A 17,928-nucleotide genomic window follows, 5' to 3' on the forward strand; every position below is an offset into this window, starting at 1 on the left:
GTCTAGTTCTACATGTGCAATCTTTCATTCTTTTCATTCGCCACAAGGTGAAATTTCGGCGCACCATTGAGCTCTGGAATACCCTGCCGGGGGGGCTAAGAAAAGCTTGCCAGCCCAACAGGCTTATTTGACACTGGGTGATACCCTGAAATAATTAATTGTTGTATTTTAGTTGTTTCTTTTAAAATAGTTGGCACTGTGTGAATTTGCGAATGTACAAAATGATATTCAATCTCTCCAGAGACCACAAAGCTGTTGGCAGGCGTCCTTTTGACAAAATGGCAACATTGCTGGCATATCTGGGGCCGCCTGAACACAAACCTGTTGCTGACACTCACTGGTCCAGCCTCAACCTGACCAGTTCCAAATTTGAAGAATTCATGACCAGGTGAGATTAACCTTCATTCTTTTGAATTTTGTTCATTACATACACAATGCCTCCACATTGTGTGTATCTCTACCATGCAGCACACCCACAACACCCCAGCCCTGCCGCAATATTATTTATTTCTGTTAAAAACAAAATAAAAATATTGAGAAGATGCTGTGCATCCACAATATAGATTGTGGTTATTTCCTGTGCACAATATTCTCCAGTTGGTTTCTCATTCTGCTAATTTCCTGCTAAATTTTGACACAGGAAATCTCTTAATAGGATTGCATCAATCTTTGGAAATGTTGTTAAGTTGGCAACGTCGCAGACACGAATCATAGCTCTTGCTTGCTAAATCGCTTGTACAAACGTCCGCACGTGTACCGTATTTCCACGGTCAAAAGACGCGCCGTATCAAAGGGCGCAGCGTCAGTTGTGGGTGCTATTACACGCACACTAGGCGCGGCACTCTATGAGGCGCATGCTAGCTCTGAGTCGAAGAAAGGCATATTTTTCAATGCTATTACCATTGACGCAATGAGAGTTCTCATTCAAAGAGAGGCATCTTTGTCTATGGTAATATCATTGATGTTATAAGAGCTCTCATGTCAAAACAGCCAATGACAGGGGAGGGATGTCACTAGTAACCACACTCCTTAGAGACACGGTTTTAAATCAAAACCAAAACTTATCACTGAACAGCTTACAATCAAACAATGAAACAAAGAAATACAATTAACACAAAACATGCATCTCTCATGCCATTCATATCCCAAAAACAAATAAAAATAACACAAAAAGAGTACTGAAGCATTCTGGGAGCCCATCAGCCTCAGCCAATTAGATGGCTGGTTCGAGAGATGTGAGTGGTGTGTGCTGTGGCTGTTTTTTTCCGTCTGTTGTCTAAACCTGTGATGTTTCTTGCTTGCAATACCATGAATGATTAGGAAGACTACGGCATCGTCGACAGCTGCCCTTTTGTCCAGCTTTCTCCCAAACATACTGGTCTGTTCTGATTGTGTGAAACCCTCTCCAAATGAGGTATTCACAGAATTTAGTTGCCACAGTCTGCGCACAATAGTCTCAGACTTCAACCAGCAGAGTGTGCTAAGATGCACTCCGAAATGTTCAATGAGGCATCAGGCCCGTTGCTCGAGTGAATGACATCTGTACTGATCTATGGGTCCTCAGTCTGTACACAAGGCGGGTCGCAGTACAGTCAGAGACTGGACTTTACCCAGGCCTGGTCTAGGTCATTGGATTACTCTCGCCCATGTGCTAGTAATAAATTAAAATTGTAAACTGCATCAGTTTTGTGATTTCTTTTATTTATTTATTTATTTTTTAAGAGCACAGTCCGGTAGGTTTCTCAAATATGAAAGCTCTCTCATTATAACCGGATACATTGAAAAGTATTTTAACAACAATGTTGCCTTGCAGGTCCCAAGTTTTATTTTGTCTTGTAGACACCAGGTACACGAAAAAGAAGAATTTAAAGCATTGAAGACTCTCAACATCTTCTATCAGGCTGGGACTTCAAAGAACGGCAATCCAGTCTTCTACTATGTGGCTCGCAGGTAAGACCTGAGCATTGATTTTCTTTGGAATCCAAAGCAGTATCTTCTGATCTTCTGTCCGATTGTTTTTCCCATCTCCTTTGCCTTTTAACAGTATGTGAGTAAAATCTTACTCCAGGTAATATTATGTACATCCTTTGTTTAGCCTAAGACTGATTTTTAAGGTGCTGTGATGATACACGAGCGATTGGCCCATGCTACCCACACAAATCTTCAATTTAGACCATCCAGTTGTTTTAATAATATTGTATGATGCTGTTCTATCCATCCATTGTCTAAACCGCTCATCCTCACAAGGGTTGCGGCCATGCTGGAGCCTATCCCAGCTGTCTTTGGCAGTAGGCAGTGTGCACCATGAACCGGTTACCAGTCAATTGCAGTGCACACAGACAAATAAATTTATAAGCCTCACTCACTTACTCGCTCATTCCTTTTTAATACCTTCGCAGCAGATAGATGTTTTCAATCATTTTATTGAACAAAAAGACAACAATAGAAGCTATTATTTTTTCCCATTTAACTTTAATGAGTACTTTAATAGTAACATGTGACACACACACACACACACGCGCACACACGCCCACACACACCCCCACACACGACAACCTATAATGTTAATAATTTTTCATTAATTCCAAAATTACCTTAGAGAATGCTGGACCAAAAACAACCATAAAAAAATTAACAGCCAAGAATGAACAAACATTGCATGATTTGCTGAAATAGATAAAATTAGTACAGCAAAGAGACATTGGTAGCGGTTAAAACTCATGAAATTATTTGTATTGGAAGCGAACTTTGCATCACAAGCAAGTCGGTCGCATTGTGGTGTGCAGCTTCTATTTTTAGCAACTCTAAATTCCTGAAAATTTTCTCCGAGATTTGTAGCATGTATGTGTACTTGATCAATACGAACACTCTGCTTTTTGATGGCTTTTCCGGTCGCGCCATCAAACCATACTCTCGTAATCTGCTTCTTGACAACTGCCAAGTCTGCAAAAACAGAGCCAGCGGGCGATTCACTTACAGCTCTTATATGCATTTGAACAGAACAAGGATAAAGGTGATGAAAAAAGGTTATTTTGTCAACTCATTAGCAATTTACTGTTTTATTTGAATGATTGATTTCTAAATTATTGTAGTTACACTACACTATGCATCTTGGGTAAAAGGTGTTTTTTCTTGTCTTTCTTTTTTTTTTTTTTTTACAGCTGATCATTATGTATGCGTACGCATGGTTTCAGGAGATTGAAAAAAAATTTTTAGCATACGCACAAATTCAAATACACTTGTGCAATCACAGATTTATGCGTCAAATGTGCATATGCTGGTTTTAAGCACAAAAGTATCCCAATACAGTTAGTGAATGAGTCTTTTGTTTTCAAAACAGAAAATCTTCTAAAAGATTTGTCAAATAAGTTGTTTGTTACATTTTGTATTATTAAGATTGCTCAGTCACTTTCAGGTAAGACCTCGTAAAAATATAGTCTAAATTTTCATTCACAGATCGGTTTATGGAGCTTTGTTCCACTGAAGAAGTTACAATGGCAGAGTTTTCCACGGTCTGTTTTGTAGCAAGATTTTCCAGTGAACTTTTGGTATCAAATTTTTGTTCAGATGTAGTCTCTTGGTATTTACGTCCAAAGGTAGAAGCTGGTGTTTTGGCTTCTGACTCGTTCTGTGTTTCTGGGAGAAAACCTTTGGAAGTTCTCTGAGACAGGAAGCTGACAGCAGAAATCTGATGAGATGGCTTCAGCGTTACTCTTCCATTTTCATCTTCATGGCTGAGAAATGGTGAAGGGCCTGCCCAGTCAGTTGTTGTTATCTGTTCTTTCTGAAATTTGCGTTTTTTCAAAAAGATGACTGAGAGTCCAACAATCATTGCCACCAGAGCCGCAGCTATTAGTCCTGCCACTACTTGACTATGGATTTGTACATTATTATGATTTTCTTTTGGGGGATCTTGGATGTTATTCGGCTCAGTGATGAGATTGACTGTTGACGGTTTGAGTGAGTCAATGGACTGTGTAGTATCCCCACCTGTATTTGGAGGTTTGTTTTCAAGAGATGAGGTTGAGGTTGTGGTTGCAGATGTGGTAGAAATGAGGTTTGAGTCTGTAGACCAGTGGGTCATTTCAGTTGTAGAGCTTTGGACCGTAAGTAGCATGTCCTGGCTTTGGGTGGATCCTGTGAGCACTGGAGATGCAGTGCTTTTAATTACTTTTGTGGTGTTTGTCATTCCTACCGATGAGTTACTTAACAAGGAGGTTATGAAGCTGGTTGTTGTTGCTTGATCCACCTTGATTTCGTCTGTGATATTTAGAGGAGATTTCTGATTGTAAGTGACTGTTGGTAGCTGGTCGTAAGCGAGATTTTCCTTGCTCTCACCAGTTGTCACTTCAATTATACCGTCAGAATGGCCAAATATTGTCACACCACTTGAATGCAGTGGCAATGTGAAAACTAGGCTTATGAAGTGGAGGATCATACTTTCCGTCTGTGTTGTTGCCATTTGATGTCTTTGCAGCTGTAATTATAGGAAGTATTTTCAGTTAAAATGCTTCATGTGAGGATGAATAAATAAATATTGTCATTGCCTTAGCAATACCTCTTAACCCTTGGATGCATGACCAACCAATACACACACACTTCCATAAGTGGGGTAAAAAATGACCGCAATTAAAATCAATGCGTTTTTGCAATAAATTTAAGACATGGGTGTATTTTGGTTAGAGATTATTTTGTTCAAAAAAAGAGAAATTTCATTTTTGACAAGTTCATATTTGACTTTTTATTCACATTTTACTAAATAAATCCAACCTCTCTCTCTCTCTATATCTATCTATCTATATCTATCTCTATCTATCTATCTCTCTCTCTCTCTCTCTCTCTCTCTCTCTCCATATATATATATATATATATATATATATATATATATATATATATATATATATATATATATATATATATATATATATATATATATATATATATATATATATATATATATATATATATAAAGTGCTGTCAATAATGATTAATTTTCCTTAACTAATTAATCACAAAAAATTGCATGATTAATCACATTTTTCAACTACTATTTTATAACAGATCTTTCCTTGAATAATATCTTGAAATTGTTGCAAAAATCACCAAATATGAAGTATATTTAATTCAAAGACTGTTCTAATAGCTTTCTTGGATTCTTGAATACAATCTAAATGGAGACATCTTTGCAGACATTTATTTTCGAAACATTTCTCAAAACTGCCCACAAGCGCCACACTCCAGCAGTGTTGGTTTGCAATCCCCAGTGGTAACTTAAACACAGTGTTTTGTTCTGAGACGTGCTATAGACAGCTAATATTGCACAATATTTGCAAAGTATGCAAATTATTTTTGAAGTAAATCAAACTTAGTTAACTGATTTAAAATATTTAACTGAGTTAATTTTTTTGGGATTAATCACCTGAGTTAATGCTTTAATTTCCACAGTATATATATATATATATATATATATTGATTGGCTCAAAATCAGTGACGCCTTTTCCATATTAACTAGAATTGCTGCGTCAACGTTTGCAAATGCGCCCTGAAAAAAAATCCATCATAGATTGGTCATGGGTCCGGTGTGTGTGTATATATATATATATATATATATACATATCTTTAAGTAAATGTGTGTCTATGTATCTAGTAGATTACTCTTTCAATTGACAGAACAGAAATGAACCATTGCTATTCTGAGCCACAATATAGTTTCTCTCATAAAACAAATGGCTCTAATAGTGAATTAAATGACACGATTAAGCAAACAGTTGATAAAACCTTTATAGATGATAGGACTGTTCCTAATTATCAGAATACTAAAACACAAAATTCTGAAGGCGGTAAAGAAATATTGATGCAGGTAATTGAAGGTCTTACCAATGATTGTAGAATTTCTCTTGAACCACATGCAGAATGTCGGTTAAATTGAAGCAAGAGCAAATGTCTTGAATAATAGTCACTGTTGTGCTGACATTTTGAAAGACTGACTCCTATTTCACTTTCAGGAAGTCTTGTGAAACTAGTGCCAACCTAATGCATTCAAAAGGACTGTTTTAACTTTGCATCGTCACGCCAATGCACAACTGCCCATTTATTTATTTATTCATTTATTTATTTTTTTTTTTTGACAATCAGATTCTTTGCAGGAAATGAGTCTCCATTGTCCAATGCAGGTGTTGGAAAAAAATCCTCTCTCAAAGACTAACAATGAGTTTACATTTTGTTATCATAATGGTATGTTTTTACCCCAAAATGTGTGATTTCATATCAGAACTGCTGACCTTAAGTGCACCAGCCAGTTAGAAACTTCACTTCCAAGCAATGTCCATGCTGATTATGTACATTTGTGTTAATAAGGAACTGGGTTTTAATCCTGATCAGGACTTTAAGGGTTTATATAATATTGAACCTTTCAATAATTGCAACATGTACTGTTGTACATGGTTGCTACAACCATGAACGCTAAAATGCAAGATTCAGGAGTTCAATTCAAAGATCACTATTCTTTTTATTAATAGTTTTAGGAGAAATTATTGAGGTATATTGCTGTTTAATTTCAGTAACGCATACAGTATAAACATATAAATCAGGCATCACCAAATGGCGGACCGCGGTCCGGATCCAGACCGACAGATGGTTCGGACCGGACCCATGACCAATCTATGATGAATTTTTTTCAGGGCGCATTTGCAAACGTTGACGCAGCAATTCTAGTTAATTACAATTAGAATTAGAATTAGAAATCCCTTTATTGTCATTGTACTCAAGTGTGCAACGAGATTAATATGGAAAAGGCGTCACTGATTTGAGCCAATCAAATCTTTTGTTTATGATCCACTGCCAATAGCGCAGCAGACCGGAAGAGAGTGCTGCTGACAGTATGCCGTGCTAAAAAGTTAGCAAGGTCGATGAGTCTTGTTTAAAATGAATGGACGGAAAAATTTAGTTGCGTTCTGGCTGCGGCCGATTCAAAACCAGTGTGCATCATATACTCCGAAACCGTTGCAACATTCAGTGATGGGGAAGTTGTGAAGGAGTGCTTAAATGCGGTTGCACAAACATTATTTAAAGGAAAACACAAAGCCCAGATGTGTGAAATAATCTACCAAATCCCAATGGCCCTGACTCTGTTCCAACCCAGATTTAAGTCACTGGCAGGACAGTCACCATCTAATTTTTTTCATTAAGAGAAGTTAAAAATATTCAAAAGAAAAGGTGGTGTCGAAGCTCATTTTGAATTAGTTTTTCATGAGGACAGCCATTTTTATTGATTGTGTACTCAACATAATAATAATAATAATATTCCCTTTATTAGTCCCACAATGGGGAAATTCGAGATTCGAACCCAGGCCTCCTGGGGAGACTGGGTCCTGAAACGCGGCGCCTTAGACCACTCGGCCATCCTGGCAGCCAGTACATGTTGACCTGTTTTACTTGGATAATTAGGCTTTCCGTTTTTTTAGGCTGATGACTTTTTAAGAAAAAAAGGTAAAAGATGTTAACGCAATGCTTAAGTTCCTGGAGCCACATTTTCTTGTATGTGAAATAAACGCCTTATATTTGTTTGACTGGCAAAGGTGTTGAATGGGAACATTGTTAAATATTTAGTATATGAGTGTGCTCTGTTGAAAATGACTAAATATTGAAACTATATAAAAATGTGAACATAGGCTCGACATTAAGGGAAGTTGGACTTTGGATCGGACCTTTTAATTGGAAGAAATTTTAGTTGTGGACCTCTGTGACTTTTAATTGAATACCTCTGATATAAATGCTGATTAAATATACAGCACAACTTCTCATTACACTGAATGTAGTTGTTTTAATTAGTGAGAGCGCTTGTTTTCAGAATTAATTCGCCGCGGGCGTGTGTTTGAGAGTTGTACAGCAAAAGAGCAACCTGCGTAAAGTAAGTTTCTCTATCACAAATTGTGAACACTATTCCTAGCCCTTTCGAGAATGAGCACCCAGGTGAAAGTGAGGTGATGTCCGTAAATGAAAAGGAAATGAGCAATATTCTCAAAATTAATCGCCTCAGAGCTCGGAATACATCTGTTAAAATCTATGGAAGAGAAACCTGCTTTACGTAACTATTCTTCTCTTTTGCTGGCCAATTCTCAACCGATATGGGATATGTACCAAGAAAATAGAATTTCAAATTCATATAAAAACATTGCTTTTAGAAATGTAGTGCCTACAGAATTTTTGAGTTCCGCAAAAATGCATTGGATGTGCATGGCATGCAAATCGCCACTTCACAATCTGTAAAAAATGTATCTATGTCTTTCCTTTTAGTCATTTTGGTGATTGAGTCATGTTATCATATTGAGTTTTCAACTCAGTGGTGCATAGGTAGGCTCATATTTTTAATAATGTACATGAATCAAAGTCACTGGACTCTTGTTGCTTGTGAAAGACATTTCACCTTAAATCCAAAAGGGTTTTCCAAAAGAGGGTTTCCGTGAATATTTGAAGTTACTTACTACAAAAACTGAAATGACTTTGCCAATAGTCGAGCGATCACTCTACTCTTAGTCTGGCTGACTCAAACTCAGATTTCTTCATACTTTCCACTGAACAACTGCTGTCTGTTAAATAATTTTATATTTACAAGTTATTGATTTTAAGCTGACAGTCACACAAATTATAATCATACATAATCAAAAACAAAAAAAAACAAGGTCACGAGTCATCTGGAACTCTAGTGATGTTAGAAAATGATCTGAAATGACAAATGCAATTTTCAACAAAAAAAATTAAATAAAAACGATTGATCATAATGGATACATTATATTACTATTTACCTTTTTAACGAGATTTTTTTTTTCAATGTTTTGTCCACTAAATCAAATACCGCCACCTTAAAATAATGGACTAAGTCGCACTCTAACAATTTTTTTTTCTTTCAATATCTCAAAATGCTGCTAACCACTGCTAAATTTGACTAATTCCTTACTTCAACAGATCATCCAATTCTACCCATGAAATCCAGTTATGAATAAAATATAATATAATCAGTATTTCAATCAGGTTAATTTTTTTGTGTTTTCTGAGAAAAAAGAAAAAGACTAAGGTTATGTATTTAGAAAAATTCGACTTGTTGACTTACAATTCTGCCATTTCATGAATGTAGTTTCAGCTGACAAAAACAATTTAGGTTTCACATTAAAAGTCAGCAAATATTGTTCTGTCTAGCCATTCACATATAGTACACACCTCATACAAACAGCATACCGAAAGGTGGGAAAATTAGAGGTCCATATCTTGTATAGAGCTGTAGTTGGTCTGCTCTTCGTTTTTTTCTAGTCCGAGTTATAGGACACAAAACACATCTTGTTAAATGTCCCTTTAATCGAACAGACTCTAGGTTTCTGACTGCAGTTTTCCAAAGTCACTTGATAACTCTTTGGAGTTTGAGCTCAACATATGTCCATCACTCGCCTCAAGTTTAAAAGATTTTCCTTCTTGTTTAGTTTCTGGCCAAGCCCCCTCCTCTTCCTTGTGCATTTCAACTTGGTTCTCTTCCTGTATTGTGTTGTCTTCTGTGACCTCCTCCAGCATGAAACTGGTGTCATATAGCCCAACCAGTCCTCCAATCGCTGGTGGGTTAGTGTCCCAGTAGTCTGTACTACTCACCAAGTACATATTGGAGGTTGAGGCTTGTGGAACATAAACCTGGCGCCGAATGTGATAGACTTGACATGCCAATACCACAATGGCAATTAATAGGCAAAAAATCAGACCCCCTGCTGAACCTATAGCAATCAGACCCATTTCAATGTCAACCAAACAGTTGGCTCGCGTGCCATTGTTGTCCTTGTCAGACGAATTTGTGTGGTCTTTGGTGGTTTGGTTCGGTTCCATAGTTGGAACGGAAAGGTCTGCGTCTATGTGATGGAGTAACAGCATGACAAACAGCCAGAGAGCGCTAGTTCCATCCATTTTGTTCTGAAATATTAGAGGAAAAACAATAATCATTTCAACTCATGTTGATAAATATTTCTGAATATTGTCTAAGCCATTGCACAGTGTTGTGTTGGTACTTACTTCCTGTGAAAGAGAGAGAGAGAGAGAAAGAGAGAGAGAGACAGCGTTGTCTTGGTGGCGTTGCAATTTCTGTTGACTTCCTTTCAAATTACAATGAACCGTTTTCCTGCACCTTCAAATAGTGTTGTTATTTTGGACACGTTACTTTTGTAACATAAATCTGCCAACAAAAGACAGAAATAGGTTCAACACATTGATCAACAGAAAACCTTGAATATGACAATGTTTGTTTCATTTTATCATTCCTTTAGATTCAAAACTGGACAGATAAATGGAGACCTGCTGATCTACCATGTCCTCCTCACCCTAAAACCTTATTACGCCAAACCATATGAGATTGTGGTGGACTTGACTCATGTCGGCCCAAGCAACCGCTTCAAGACGGATTTTTTGTCCAAGTGGTTTGTGGTTTTTCCCGGTTTTGCATATGAAAACGTCGCTGCTGTCTATGTCTACAACTGCAATACTTGGGTGAGAGAGTACACCAAATACCATGAGCGGCTACTGACAGGTTTAAAGGGCAGTAAGAGGCTCCAGTTCATCGACTCGCCAGCTAAGCTCGCTGAGCACATTGAACCTGACCAACAGAAGTTACCTGCTGCCACGCTCATTCTGGAGGAAGATCTCAAAGTTTTCCATAATGCTCTCAAACTGGCTCACAAAGATACCAAGGTTTCCATCAAGGTAAGGTTTTATCAATAGTGGTTTTTACTGTCCACTCTCGGTAGAACAACACCTTTATTTAATCTATGTCTACCCTGCAATATAGTGTCATCGGGAGGCACTGGATTGGTGCACATAGATGCTGATCTCACATTGACACATAATTTTTTACAAGTTATTGATCAATTGAATCGATATAATTAATGACATTATTTTATACTCAAAATTCCCAATGTCCTTTTATTTCTTTAATTCAGGTTTCAATCTTTTTTTTATTTAATAAACTTGTTACTTTTTCACTTGTGCACGTCATCATGAGATTCATGCAACATAGATTATGACTGCGTGGAAGTAGGATATTTTTAAGATGAAGCAATGCATTCATTTCGATTAAAAGACAACAACAAGACGGTTGCTGTGTTTAACCTTTGCAAATGCAGAATGAAATATAATGGGAACACGGCTAATGTCTACCAATCTCGGCCATGGCATCACAAAAAACAACAAACCTGAAAGAATGAATCAGGGGTGTCTTACCGTACAAGGTAGTGGCACAGACCATAAAGGTGTTGCTGCCTTTTTTTTTTTAAAATTCTATCATGAATCTCCCTTTGATTAAAAAAAAAAAAGAATACTCTTTATCGTGGAGCACACAGAGAAGTGTCTTGATGCCAGACCATGTAGACCATCTGATGTTTTTTAAAAAGAATAATGCAAGCCTTTTGCAAAATGATTGTCTGTGATATAGTTTCTCTTTTTAATGGGCAATCAGAGCAGCAGGTTAATTTATTGTGGACTATATAAAAGTTTAATACTTCTACTCGCTTATCTATTTTTCTTTTGTTCCACAAAAAGATTGTAGAATATTGCTCAGATACATGACACACTTTATCAGAAGGGCTTGTTTCCATTGATGTTTGAATGCATAAAAAGAAGCTTGTTCTGATAATGAGGTACGTCAGTGTATAAAAAGAGAACTAGCTTGTTCTGTTTCACTTTGTTGATGCTAAAATATTAATAGAACAAGCTTGTTTTGAGAGGAATGTTGTTGTTGTTTTTACATTTTTAAATAATTAAAGTTGAGGTGGCATTCTATCGTGTTTAGTTGAGTTATGTTTAATTAATATAGCTTTAGTTACTAATAAATACTAAGAATGTATCGTTACACCTCTAGTGTACCCACTCTAAATCCGCTGTTAACTGGATTCAAGTCAACCAAACTAGATTTGCTCAAACAATGTATTTTCTTCTCCTTCAGGTCGGTTCGACTGCGGTGCAGGTGACCTCAGCTGAACGGACAAGAGTTCTTGGACAGCCTGTCTTTCTAAACGATGTCTACTATGCATCAGAAATTGAAGAGATATGTCTGGTAGATGAGAGCCAGTTCACACTCACCATGGCCAACCAGGGCACACCGCTTACTTTCATGCATCAGGAATGTGATGCAATTGTTCAGTCTATTATCCACATTCGGACAAGATGGGAGCTATCGCAACCTGACTCGATCCCTCAGCACACAAAGATCCGACCCAAAGATGTTCCCGGCACGCTGTTGAATATTGCTCTGCTCAACCTGGGCAGTTCTGACCCCAGTCTCAGGTCAGTCGTATAGAGTAATTATAATTCTTTTCAGCAGATCAAAAAAATAATGCAGCATGCTTGTCTTGACAGACTGAAACTAGAATTAAAGTCATGTTTGTAAGAGCAGCCTTTTATGTTCGATCTTATGGAGTATAATTATATACGGCGCCGTGCATTTTTTAGGGATGTCCCGATCATGTGAAAAGGTCAAATTTCAAAAAATAAATAAATAAAAAATGTTTTACAATAACAGAAATAAAAATTCAAAATAGAATAAAACAATCAATGGAGGAACTTTGTGGTAGTTTTCGCGGGAAGCTGACGTGAGCCTAGTGTGATTTAACAATCATAATCTCTCCAGTATGGAAATATTTTGAAATACAAATTGAGCATTTAGTATGGCGGAAAGGATAGAGCTGCATTTAACACTAACATTAGCATTATCTTGGTTTAAATTGCTGATCCAATAGCCATATTAAAGGTGTCCTGTTGGGCTGGTTTTGTTAAAAATAAATAATTAAAACAAGAGACTCTTTTTTTTCCCTTAATACATTGTTGAGCTATCGAATCCGGACTGTTTCAGCAGATCCACAAAATCAGACTCTTACTCTGGTGCAAAGAAAATGTGATAAGGACATCATTAATATGTTTTACTTGGTATTGTATTATTACTAGGGTTGGAGGTAAAAAGTGAACCACACAAAAATGGTCAAAGCAATATTTTTTGACCCGAGGCATTGCCATTGTATGCCATCCACACAAACGTTTCCAGGCCACAAAAGTCCCTTGCACTCGCTAAACCTCTCATGACCTTTTCACAATTTGTTAGTGCCCTCTTTTGGTGGGAAGTTAACACTGCACTCATAAGAAATGTGTTCAGAAGACTGCACTTTTTGGCACTTGTACTGATTTGGGTGGGTAATACAGAGCACCGATTTGTGTGAAATCAAACGGGAAGCACGGAGCACGTCTTTTTAAGTCACAACAGTGTGAGAGTAGATTTGTTGATTTTCCATAGTGCACTGGAACACAGCAGTGTGAACACATCAGTGCGCACACACCAGTCTAATGACGTTTCCCACTCACACAGGATTTCACACAAATAATACATTTCTGGGTTTAGAAGTGAGCGAGACTTGTCGGCCGCCTAGCCAAATCAATGCAGTTTATAAAGTATATCGTTGCGATGGTGAAGACTCGCACTTCCTAGTATGCTTGGTTGAAGCATAGAGGGTGGACTTCTCTGTCCTGGCGCCGAGTGATGGCTGGCGATATCCCCAGGTTCCCTGCAATGGCTGCAGGGCTGAAAGGCTGCCCCTGCTCTGCGTCTACACCAAATGGTCTGTCTTCTATGCCCCACTGAATTGAGTCATGCTGGAAAAGTGTGTGGCTTACGATCTATATCCATTGAGTTGTAAACAATCCTTCACCATTACCACGTTTATAAATGTAATATGATTGAGACCACTGTAATTTCAATGTTGGGTGCATTCAGTCTTTTTTTTCCATCACTTCTATATAATTTTAGCGCTAATGTGCTAATTCTTGCTTAGATCTGCGGCCTACAATCTGTTGTGTGCTCTGACTTGCACCTTCAACCTGAAGATAGAAGGCCAGTTGTTGGAGACATCAGGCCTCTGCATTCCCGCCAACAACACTCTTTTCATAGTGTCTATCAGTAAAACACTAGCTGCCAATGAACCCCATTTGACGCTAGAGTTTCTGGAGGAGTGCATCTCTGGCTTCAGCAAATCCAGTAAGTACCCTTGAGAGCCGCCGCACACTGAGCAATGCAACCGACTGAATGGGCTGTCACTTGTAAAGCACTTTTCTATCTCCGGTACTCAGAGCACTTCGCGCTATTACCTCATGACATATGTCTATGTGCATGTGTATATAATAAATGATAGAAACTAGAAGGAGGGACCGGTGCTCATTTTGCGGTTGTGGTTTGCAGTGGTGTCCAACAGTATTGTATCATGTTGAGAACTGTTGCTAATGTTTTACTTATAAATGCAATAACATTAAGTTAGACAAAATACAAGCACAGACTTCTGCCAAGGCACCACTTTGTCCTAAGCGGTGGTAAAATGCATCTGAAACGGGGTTGTAAATGCTCCTTAGTAATAATATGGCACAGCCAAAACATGTTTTTTCCAATTTATTTATATATAAAGTTAAAATAACATTCCTTACATGTGAACGGAAGCTCTTCTCCATGGCAAGTCCTGGCTTTAATGGCCAATTCTAAAATTATCTTTTTTTTTTTTCATAAAAAAACAAACAAAAACATGAACAATAATATTAATACAATCATTCAACGTGTCATATGCCTGTGCCCTAAGAGTGCTTAAGAATGAATTGACTTTAAAACTCGATATTTCATCCCATTGACATCACACAGTGGCGTCCTGCATGTGACGCTTCAAAACCCGGAAGTAACAGCAGCGGTTTGAGTTTGACAGTGGCGAGTTGTGAATGATATGCGGATATGGGAGAAAGGTTTGTGGAACATGAGGACTATTGCGTGGATGATGGTTTGACAGAAATCTAGTGTGCGCCCAAGACCATTGCGATGGCTGACCAACGGAAAATAACGGACGGGGATTAGGACATGGTTTGTAGTACGCGTGCGTGTGAATGTGTGCTTTGGTTTAGGTTGGTGGCAGCTGCCTCACTGCAGCACCTCTGAACTTTGCCCATTTTGCTACCGTCAAATTGGTTGTAAATATTTTGAGTAGTTACTCTGGTTACATCGCCTCGACATTACCATTGACCGTAAAGTCAATTATGTTATCCAATTTTTGATTTCCAGGTATCGAGCTGAAGCACCTTTGTCTGGAGTACATGACACCTTGGCTGCTAAACCTTGTTCGCTTTTGTAAGCACAATGATGACGCCAAACGGCAGCGTGTCACTGCCATTTTAGATAAGCTCATCACCATGACCATCAATGAAAAGCAAATGTATCCATCTATTCAAGCTAAGATCTGGGGCAGCTTGGGCCAGGTGAGTGAATCACAACAAGAACTCATTTTTAACTAAAGTGTATATTGCAGAGTAAAGAGAATGGATAGATGGAGAATTGATTTCGAACTTTTGGAATTTGACCTGAAATGCTCTCATGATGTATTTAGATTACAGATTTGTTGGATGTGGTGTTGGACAGCTTTATCAAAACCAGCGCTACAGGAGGTCTAGGCTCTATCAAGGCTGAGGTCATGGCTGATACTGCTGTGGCTTTGGCATCAGGAAATGTCAAATTAGTCTCTAGTAAGGTGAGACTATCCATTTTTGTGTTATTTTGTGGGATGATCTTATTTGTTATTTGTCCCTACATTCAGAAAAACTGTCAAATTTATCAGAGCAGTTTGTGGTTCAGTCTCCATGTCCTCAGTACATGTTCACTGTTAGGTAGATGTTAACCAGGTAAACTATCAAAATAGTGTTGGCAAATATAAACTGATTATCCACAAAATGCCTGGCACAGGCAACTTGACTTCTTCGATATTTCTCCCTTTGGATTACTGGTGAAACATTTTCAATAACCAAAGAGAGACGTAGTCTCCTTGATTCAATTCTGCTGAATCCTGACAAGGGATATGAGATGACTGAGAACCTACAATGAAGTATTCTAAACTCATTTTACGACACCAAAAATAAATGATCAACGATGCGCAAAGTAGCTGGAATGAAAAGTTATTTTATGTCATAGGTTTTAAGTCGTCAATTTGGCAACTTGATATTGGCGCATTTTAACCAAGGACAAATGGAAATAACTGATAAATTGAATTAATAATTAGTCTTTAAATGTTGAAATACTTACTACTTGAAGAAATAAATCCATCTTTCATGACTTTAGGGGGAAGAGCCACTATCTCAACTCACTTGCCTCTGTGTGTGCTGTATCCCAGTTAGGCTTGCTCCTCATAAACAAAAAACAACACACAGACACACAATAGTAAACCCAAGCACTGGCTCCTATTATTGCAGACAACAACACTCCAAAGAGGTCCCTTGTTTTGACCATTTCATCAGAACAGCCATTGTTACACTTGAAGTCCAGATCATCTTATAAAAAGATGTTTCATCTTGCATATCATAATGTTAAAAGATTTTCTACATCGCTTGAAAGAGTAGTGGACGTTAGAAGTGAGTATTTATGAACAACAGTATAGTTTCATGGCTTGGAGGTTTACCACGGGTGCAGTATATATCTTGAGTGTGTTGATGGAGAAGTAGAGAAGCTCAGAAGGATCTGTATTATGATGTCAGCATCATCAATAATGAAATGAAAGCAAAGCTCATCGGGACAAAAATTGTTTCGAAATGTCAACCTAATCTCTGTAAATCACGATTCAGAAAACTGAGATAATACACAGTTTTGAAGGAACATTTGCTCTAACCCTATACTCAACACCAGCCATTATATTATCATATTTGTATTGTTTAATAAAATTATTGCTTCAGGTCTCTGAGATTGACCAGCAAAAGAAATTGCTCTCAAAATTAGAAAGCCTTGCTCGGAGTTTATACTTAGTGGATTCAATGTGGTGCTAAGAATTCTACAACAAACAAGAAATTATTTTGGAAAAGGGGTGGTTGAATGACAGTCTACTTTGTTGTTCTTTGTGAAAGGTCATTGGTCGAATGTGCAAGATAATCGACAAGACCTGCTTGTCACCAACACCAACGCTGGAGCAGCACCTGATGTGGGACGACATAGCCATTTTGGCGCGCTACATGCTAATGCTTTCCTTCAACAACTCTTTGGACGTTGCTGCCCACCTGCCATACCTGTTCCATGTTGTGACCTTGCTGGTAGCCACTGGGCCCCTGTCCCTCAGGGCGTCTACACATGGTTTAGTTATCAACATCATCCATTCCCTTTGTACTTGCTCACAGCTTAACTTCAGCGGTGAGGACTTAATCTGATCATACTGTCATAGACAGCCTTAATTCGACTGATATCAAAGTAACTAATTTTATCTTTTGAGAAAACATTCTGAGTCCTTTTTATTTAATTGTTTCAGAAGAGACAAAACAAGTGCTGCGTTTGAGCCTGACAGAGTTCTCCTTGCCCAAGTTTTACTTGCTCTTTGGGATCAGCAAAGTCAAGTCAGCAGCTGTTATTGCCTTCCGCTCCAGCTACAGAGACCGCTCCTTCTCCCCGGGCTCATACGAAAGGGAAACTTTTGCCCTTTCGTCCCTCGAGACTGTCACAGAGGCCTTACTAGAAATCATGGAGGTCAGTCTTTTTTTTTTTCTTTTTTCTTTTTTTTCAAAATGGTCTACAGGTTGTTTTTTTAACACTTCGTGCCAGTGGTTGGTTGGTTGATTGTTTATTCAATCAGCTTCAATCAAAGAGGACCGAACAGTCAATACAGTGTTCTTCAAGAACAATGGAAAGGCGTAGAATGAAACTAAAGCTTATCAAGCCTTCACCTTTTTTACATAGCTTTTTAATGTGTTACATATTTTCCACAGGCTTGTATGAGGGACATACCATCTTGTAAATGGTTGGACCAGTGGACAGAGCTTGCACAGAAGTATGGCAGTTATTTTTCATTCTTATTGTATTGTAACCATCCAATGATTGTCAAAATCATGTTGAATGCTGATTCTGTCTGTGACCAG

General features: G+C 38.0%; 3 protein-coding genes across 7 annotated transcripts in view; 1 reads left to right on the plus strand and 2 right to left on the minus strand.

Annotated features, from left to right (window-relative positions):
* Positions 1-17,928, plus strand: part of nf1a (neurofibromin 1a) — a 118,877-nt gene that overhangs the window by 83,558 nt on the left and 17,391 nt on the right. For all 5 annotated transcript variants that reach the window (XM_088299937.1, XM_088299939.1, XM_088299938.1 and 2 more), the window contains 10 exons: positions 242-388; positions 1,840-1,950; positions 10,299-10,731; positions 11,969-12,309; positions 13,845-14,047; positions 15,107-15,300; positions 15,429-15,569; positions 16,930-17,209; positions 17,325-17,539; positions 17,779-17,840. In XM_088299937.1, the coding sequence (XP_088156063.1) occupies positions 242-388; positions 1,840-1,950; positions 10,299-10,731; positions 11,969-12,309; positions 13,845-14,047; positions 15,107-15,300; positions 15,429-15,569; positions 16,930-17,209; positions 17,325-17,539; positions 17,779-17,840 (2,127 nt within the window). The remainder of the gene's footprint in view (positions 1-241; positions 389-1,839; positions 1,951-10,298; positions 10,732-11,968; positions 12,310-13,844; positions 14,048-15,106; positions 15,301-15,428; positions 15,570-16,929; positions 17,210-17,324; positions 17,540-17,778; positions 17,841-17,928) is intronic.
* LOC148334272 (uncharacterized) lies at positions 2,483-7,257 on the minus strand. Its single transcript, XM_088300940.1, has 2 exons — positions 5,878-7,257; positions 2,483-4,477 (listed from the first exon to the last, which is right to left on the minus strand). The coding sequence occupies exon 2, from the start codon at positions 4,460-4,462 to the stop codon at positions 3,392-3,394; it is 1,071 nt and encodes a 356-aa protein (XP_088157066.1). The 5' UTR covers positions 4,463-4,477; positions 5,878-7,257; the 3' UTR covers positions 2,483-3,391.
* On the minus strand, positions 9,364-16,210 carry LOC148334273 (uncharacterized). Its single transcript, XM_088300995.1, has 3 exons — positions 16,118-16,210; positions 14,488-14,548; positions 9,364-10,207 (listed from the first exon to the last, which is right to left on the minus strand). The coding sequence occupies exon 3, from the start codon at positions 9,976-9,978 to the stop codon at positions 9,364-9,366; it is 615 nt and encodes a 204-aa protein (XP_088157121.1). The 5' UTR covers positions 9,979-10,207; positions 14,488-14,548; positions 16,118-16,210.

This window comes from Idiotropiscis lumnitzeri, chromosome 7 (assembly GCF_059441095.1).
Source record: "Idiotropiscis lumnitzeri isolate Australia: NSW breed Sydney's pygmy pipehorse chromosome 7, RoL_Ilum_1.0, whole genome shotgun sequence".
Lineage (NCBI taxonomy): Eukaryota > Metazoa > Chordata > Actinopteri > Syngnathiformes > Syngnathidae > Idiotropiscis > Idiotropiscis lumnitzeri.

What these genes read in the sequence shown, in the direction of transcription:
- LOC148334272 (XM_088300940.1), bottom strand. Translation starts at nt 4,462, where the DNA reads ATGGCAACAACACAGACGGAAAGTATGATCCTCCACTTCATAAGCCTA.
- LOC148334273 (XM_088300995.1), bottom strand. Translation starts at nt 9,978, where the DNA reads ATGATTATTGTTTTTCCTCTAATATTTCAGAACAAAATGGATGGAACT.